At 35.3% G+C, this 7,597-nt stretch overlaps 1 protein-coding gene across 1 annotated transcript; it reads right to left on the bottom strand.

Annotated features, from left to right (window-relative positions):
* Positions 1–633: 633 nt before the first annotated feature.
* LOC142608033 (pentatricopeptide repeat-containing protein At3g09040, mitochondrial) lies at positions 634–4,934 on the bottom strand. The gene is made up of 2 exons (XM_075779739.1): positions 1,029–4,934; positions 634–889 (listed from the first exon to the last, which is right to left on the bottom strand). The coding sequence occupies exon 1, from the start codon at positions 4,784–4,786 to the stop codon at positions 1,697–1,699; it is 3,090 nt and encodes a 1,029-aa protein (XP_075635854.1). The 5' UTR covers positions 4,787–4,934; the 3' UTR covers positions 634–889; positions 1,029–1,696.
* Between the last annotated feature and the right edge of the window lie 2,663 nt (positions 4,935–7,597).

Raw genomic sequence — 7,597 nt, 5'->3', positions numbered from 1 at the left:
GAGAGAAAGAGCCAAGTAGAAATCACTCACAGCAAGTCAAACAGGAGGAAATGAAGTCAAGTATGTCAATTGAGGGTAGCAGGAAAGAGCAGAAACCAAACAGAAGTTGGCAGCCAAGCACATAAATCTAATAATTATTCACAACTACACAAGTGCAATCAACATTACGTTAAAACAATTATTATTTTTCTCTTTAGCATATATCATGTTAATAGCCAGTACTCCAGTATTTAGTCAAAGAATTGACTATAGCCTAAAATAACTATTGAAAAAGGGCCTTATTTTTTAAACAAGTGCAATCACCATTACGTTAAAACAATTAATATTTTTCTCTCTAGCATATATCATGGGATAGCCATTACTCCAGTATTTAGTCAAAGAATTGGCTAAAGCCTAAAATAACTATCGAAAAAAAAGGGCCATATTTTTTCATATGTATGCAAGTATGCAAGATTGCTCCCGTATTTCAAGGCAGTTAAGGGCCGGTGCACAGGGGCAGGCTGGCTGTTCTTGAGCAGAAGGCACCATCACTACCTATTGAGAACTTTACTAGCACAGATCTTTAAATACAACAATAACAAACATTTTGGAAGAAACACACGAAAAAGATATCCAAAGATTCTGAATTTCCATTTAACATCATATAATTTGTTGAGAATTAATAGCCAACCCCAAAATTTTGGAATTAAAGCATATTGTTGTTGTATATATTTTTAATGCTTACAGTCAATTCCGTACAACAAGGACAAACTAAAATCAATTTAAAAGAAAAAACAGCACAACCTATTCTCTTTACCAGCGGAGGCATCTACACAAGTACAATCTGAACTTGTGTTCTAGTATGACCATCCTACTCCAGCAGGTGATTCAACAAAGTGGAGATTTGATGCTACAAAACGAAAATAATAGAAATGATTAGATGGAAGCACTAGTATCAGAATTTGAACATTAAACAAAGGAAAATTAAGTCCATACTACTCACTCCCAGTCAAATGAACACAAATCCACATCATATGCTAGTGACGTACCTCTATTCCATGCCAATGAATTTTTTCAAAGGCCTTGACCATCACCTCTAGGATTAAATGGACCCAACTCTGTAATGGCACCTCCACTAATTGAGGAAGAAACTGGAACTCGACCATCACTATCGAGTATTTTGTGTCTAAGAACCTCACATTATGGTTTCACAGCTCTGTCTCTCTCTCTCTCATGAATGAATTTTATCGAGTATTTATAAACTTTACATCCTTTTTCACCCTCAAAAAGTAAGCCCATGACTTCAATTGGAAGCTCATGGGACAACAAAATTACAACTCTTCCTATCTCACTGCTAAAACTGGGAAAAGAATCAGAAAATAATGTTTTAGAAGTAGAGTTTCATACTCTTGATCATAATAGCATGTTATGAATATCAAATAGGCTTTCTTGGAACAATCAAAATGGAATTGCTAAATGCCTGAATCTGAAACAATTTTTTTTCTATCAAACAGAGAGAACCAGAAATGAGGGACTTTGTGCAGATCTAGACCTCCAAAAACATTGGTCTAGCCCACTTAATCCGGTTGGTTCTTAGCCAAATACTTCATTCCGAGTGAATGTCTTCTACCCACCAATCTACTTTATCTTATTTGGCATAAACGGACAGGATCTTGTCTTAATGTTTGCTAAAGTAAGACCAGATATAAGAGGGCTTTTACCACTCTTCCTCAAGTAAGAAAGAATCAGTGTCAGCAACATAACCATCTTCTTTCATTAGTGCTGTCAAATCCTTCAGAGTTGCACAGATTTCACCAGCACTGGTATGAGACCTATCGCCTGCAACAAATAAGTTCTTCTTTTGTTCCACTTCAATCCAGCTACACCCAGGAAACTTTCTAACTCCTTTTTCTTTCATTTCCCTCCTCAGAAAGTTAACCCCATCCCAGTTTCCTGATGCAGCATATATATTAGAAAGCAGCACATAGGATGAAGAATTCAGGGGATCTAACTCAATAAGTTTCTCAGCTGCCCTCCGCCCCCTTATATCATCTCCATGTAATCTGCAAGCACCAAGAAACGAGGCCCAAATCATAGCATCATGTTCAAATTTTACTTTGACAACTAATTCTTCTGCTTCTTCAAGGGAACCCCATCGGCCAAAAAGATCAACCATGCAGGCATAATGGTCTACTCTGGGCTGAATGCCATAGTAATTGACCATATTGCAAAAAATATGACGGCCTTCAGATACCTTCCCTGCATGACTACATGCAGTGAGAACACCAAGGAACGTGACATCATCTGGCATAACACATTTTTGCTTCATCTCATCAAATATCTTAAGCGCATATTCTGCATAACCATTTTTAGCTAACCCCACTATCATAGAGTTCCAAGAAATAACATCATTTTTACTGCCCATTTCTTCAAAAACTTGCACAGAGCTTTTTACATCCCCACATTTGGCATACATATCTACAAGGGAACTACCAATTAACTCATCTAAGTCAAAACCAGTGTGGAAAATGAGGGAATGGATCTCCCAACCATCTCTCAAAGAAGATGAGACAGCACATGCATGAAGGACACTGACAAATGTAGCTTGGTCTGGTAGGGCATTCTCCCTACGCATTTCTCGATATAAATGCAAAGCCTTCTCACAGAAATCATTTTGAGCGAGTCCTGAAATAAAAGCAGTCCATAAAACTGTACTTTTCGGATTTGGAAACTCTGAAAAAAGAATATCTGCATCTTCTATTCTTTGGAATTTCAAATACATGCCCAACAGAGAGATGCCCAAGAAGTCACCATCAAACAGAAGGCCCCATTTTACTATAAGACAGTGGATTTGAATTCCCAGTATTAGCATAAGTGATCCATTACATGCATCTAAAATGCTTGCAAAAGTGATTTCAGTTGGATTCAGTTCTACTGCCCGCATCTCGCAAAACAAATCTATTGCTTCCTCTAAATTATTTTGTGCACACCCGGCAATCAGAGCATTCATGGAGACCACACTTTGCTCAGGCATGCAAGCAAAAACTATTCGTGCTGCCTCAATAACCCCACACTTAGCATACATATCAATAAGAGAGCCCCCGACGTACAGGCTTGTTTCCAGACCAGATTTAACTGAGAGACAATGGACTTGCTTTCCTTGCTTAAGTGCTCGAACATTTGCACAAGCACTGAGTATACTGGCAAGGGACACCTCATCAGGAACAATTCCATACAAATTCATTCTACGGAACATGTAGAAAGCCTCATTTTCCTCCTCTTCCTGCACATACCCAACAATAATTGCATTCCAAGAGACATTGTCTCGATTGCTTATGAGCTCAAACTGTTTCCTTGCCTCCTTTAATGTCCCGGATTTAGCATACATATCAACCAATGCATTACCCACAAATAAATTTGATGACAATCTGTTCTTAATAATAACTGAATGCAATTGGCGACCCATTTCTAGATCTTCCAAGCAAGCACATGCACTCAAAATGCTAGTATAGGTAAAATCATCAGGATGAAAGCCACATTCTTTCATTTTAAAGAACAATTGGATTACTTCATGGGCATACTCATTCTGTGCATAACCTCCAAGCATTGCATTCCACAATACAACATTTTTCTCATCTAAAGCTTCAAATACTTTCTTCGCAGCATCCAGTTTCACACACTTGGCATACATATTAATCAAAGAACTGCCTGCATAGACATTTGATTCCAACCCCTGTTTAATTGCCTGAGCATGAACTAATAGGCCGTAGTCTAGAGCTCCCAAAGTGGCAATTGCACTTAATACACTCCCAAGTGTAGATCTTGTGGACTTCACTCCAGCTTTCCTCATATTCAGGAAATATGTAATAGCTTCCACATTGTAACCTCTCTGGGCGTGCCCTGAAATCATCACATTCCATGCAACAACATTCGGATTGGGCATCTTGGCAAACATTTCGCAGGCATAATCAAGCTTTCCAATATTCATACACGCACTTATGACAGTCACAAAGGCCACCAGGTCAGGAACATCGCCAACTTTCTGCATCTCCTCGAACACTTTAAGTGCCTCCTCAGGCAAACCAACTTGAACATAACCAGCAATCATGGCAGTCCAAGAAACCGTGTCTAAATCCACAGCCCCATCAAATATACACCGAGCATCACTCACACAATTGCACTTGGCATACATATCAATAAGTGCACCTTCACAGAAAGAGCTTGATTCAAGCCCCATCTTAAAAACACTACAATGGACTTGCCTACCATACACAACATCCACCATTCTTGCACAAGCAGACAAAACAATTGCATACGTGTATTCATTTGGACATACTCCACAGTTCCTCAATAACCCAAAGCACTCAACAACCTTTTCCCAAAAGCCCCGCCTTGAGTACATGGAAAGAAGTGAGTTCCAAGCCAATACACCCTTGTCCTCCAACTGATTAAATGCCTTCTCAGCGAAGTCCACATTGCCACACTTAGCATAAAGATCTACAATGGCGTTTCCTAGAGACCCTTTTGAAGAAAAACCAAGTTTCAGGCTCTGGGCATGGATAATTTTGCTGGTGTTCAAAGCATGAGCCAGCAGTTGAGGCATTTCGTCGAACAGGTGGCGGGTTCGGATTTGTTTGCATTGTTGTAGGCAGGACCGTAAGAGATGGGCATATATGTGATTCTCTGAAGGCAAAAGGGGTTCTGGGTTTTGGGTATGTTGAAAAGAATCATGTGGAATAGCGGAGAAGTTGTAATGGCGATGGAGAGAGTATGGGGCTCTGAGTCTGAAGGGAGGTCTGGAGTGCATTGAGTCATGGACTCGGGTAAGTTGACGTGGCCTATTTCAAATGCTTCGCGCCAAAGCTTAATATAGCATTAGAATTTATTTATTTATTTTGGATAGAATAAATGGCGCAATGGACAGTACAGTAGGCTAAATTATGTAATAACTAATGTTTAATTGTAAAACAATCTTTATGAAAGAACTCGGGGAAAAAAAAGAAGAAAAAGAAAAAAAAGAAGAAGAGATTCTTATAAAAGGGTTGTACTTGTCGTAAAGTTAAAGTTTAAAGTTAAACTTAAAATTTTTAATGTTTTGCAATGGCTGTAATAATAATCAAAATCTTCTATTCCCCTTCCTCTTTTATTTTTATTATTTTTTTATAATAATCTTTTATTTCATTAAGAGGGCATTTTTTTTAGTTAAATTATTTGTTTAAATCCACTTTTTGTTTACCTTTTAACAAACAAACAAAATAAGCAAACGTTTTTATTTTTTTATTTTTTTTACTTAGAGCGTTTGGTTCTTGAGTTTTCAGCCACGTTTTTCATTTTTAACCTTTTTTCTTTTAACCTGCATTTATTGCACTATTTATGGGTTTTGAATAGTGCAAATAGGCAAATGAACAGTAACCCATGGGTAAACAGTAACTTTATTATTATTATTATTTTTTATTTTTTTTCGTTTTCCGTTTTTAGTTTTCAGCAAAATAAGCGGTATCCAAACGCACTCTTAAAATAACTTTTTATCTTGTTTTTCAACAAATAAACTAACGGAAAAAATATGGGATGCCCAACCTAACCGTGCTATGTTTTTTGTTGAATAGTTAAATATAAGACACTTGTTTTCTTTTAGAACACTCCTTTAAGTTTTGAATGGTAAGATGAGATGAAAAAGTGGGAGAATGGAAAATATAGAAATGATGGAAAAATAAGAAGAAAGAAAATATTATTTTATGTTATTTTATTTCATGTGTATAAAAAAAATTGTAAGGATAGAAAATGATTATAACTTTCCTTTATTTTTCCCTCAAAAATAAATTTTTTTCTCTTTTATTTGGTTGATTGGAGAAATAGAAGGAAAAAAAAATTGTTATTTGGTTAAATTTCTATTTGATATGATTCATAAATTCTCATCCTCTCTTATGAGAAATTTATTTGGAAAGTTGGTGAAACAAAAATAGAATTTCATTTGAAAAGAGGGAGTAAAAACCAGGAATATAAGATTTTTAAAAATCATTTTTAAAATTCCTATCGTAGATTTAACGGTATTAAGTAACAGGGGAGGTGAGTGTAGTTTATTTTAAATAGTAAAGAAAATTTGTATATAATTTGATATAAGAAGAGAGTTCATTGCAATTTCAATAATCTCAAGGCAAGTCAGTGCAATTGTTGACCATGACCATCATAGTTTTCACCATTCGTCTTAAAGGTCACAAATGGTAGGTATTTTAACCTATCAGCCCCACAGGTTGCAATCGTTGAAACAAAAAGAAAAAAGATAAAAAAAATACAGATCTAACATATGAAGTTGTAAGACTCAAAAATGTAAACCATGTAGAAATCAAGCAAAAAACAGCTATCTTACCCCACCAATTGGGAGAATCTTTCCACATGGTTCCCACCATATATTCCAAGTTGAAATGAAGTTTCATTTTTTATTAGATGGAGTTTTATGATTGATCCAGTTGGATTATATTACAATGACTGCAAGTTCACCATTTGCAAGGAAGACACTGTGAATTGCACGAATATATATGTCCTTATATATTTGAACCTGTTTGGTTTTGCAGTTTAAACAATAATTTTCGTTGTTTAAATAATACAAAACGTACTTTTACAATATTTTTTCACCCTCACGTATTTTCATAACATGTAAACAACGTTACTAAAACAACATTATCAAACGACCCTATTTTCGAAGAGTATAAGATTAGTTGCAGTTGTTCTCATTGATATTGGTTCTGTTTAATGGGTTCAATTTCTTCAATTTGCTCCCTCCAGAGGAATATGATTCACTAGCTTCTAATATTTTAATCTCGTGGAGTTTATATTTTATTTTATTTTATGGGTTTACAATCCTTTCTTTTTTTAGCTAAATCACGTTGAAGTCTACAAATTAAGATGCCCAAGAAAATTTGGATCAAGGTTATTCTTATTGTGTACTAATTAAATTGAAGTCATACGAAGAATGAAAAATGTCACACTGCAAGAAGTATGCAGTCAAAGAAAGCCAAGTTTCTCCCACGTGCTTGTGTTTGAAAGTCTTGTATATGTTCATATTGTCAATAAAGAAATATCCAAGGTATAAAAGAAAGAAGAAGAAAGTATTCATTCTCAGGGACGGACCCACTAAGGAGGGGCTGGGGGCCATGCCCCCAATTTTTTTGAAAAACTTAAATAGTATATAGGATGAACAAAAAATCCCCATTTCACCAATAATTCATAACCAAAAAAATCTCATAGAAAAAAAAAATTCCCTTATGGGAGTTACAACAATTTATATGACTTTTTAAATTGATTTATAAATTATGGGAAAAGATAAAATGCTGAAATTCTTTTAGAAACCAATATTAATGATGTAGTATTGCCAATTCTTAATATTGATATCCCAATTTTTTAAAATTCTCAAACAAAGTTTTGAAAAACTTCATTAGTGTAATTTTTAGTTGCATCCAAAAGTATGAGATTATCATATTCGTGAGTTGGTTAACATGATAAAATTAACATTTTAATTCCAATTATCCAAAATTTGGAAATTCGAAGTCCTCTTCTTTTTTTCTTCTTCTTCGAAAAAGGTTAGAATATCATGTTGTAAGTTTCAAAATTTTTGGTTCAT

Source organism: Castanea sativa, chromosome 1 (assembly GCF_040712315.1).
Source record: "Castanea sativa cultivar Marrone di Chiusa Pesio chromosome 1, ASM4071231v1".
NCBI classification, from domain to species: domain Eukaryota; kingdom Viridiplantae; phylum Streptophyta; class Magnoliopsida; order Fagales; family Fagaceae; genus Castanea; species Castanea sativa.
This window is presented reverse-complemented; position numbering and strand designations above follow the sequence as displayed.

Coding starts and splice junctions, on each gene's coding strand:
- LOC142608033 (XM_075779739.1), bottom strand. CDS start 4,786: ATGCACTCCAGACCTCCCTTCAGACTCAGAGCCCCATACTCTCTCCAT.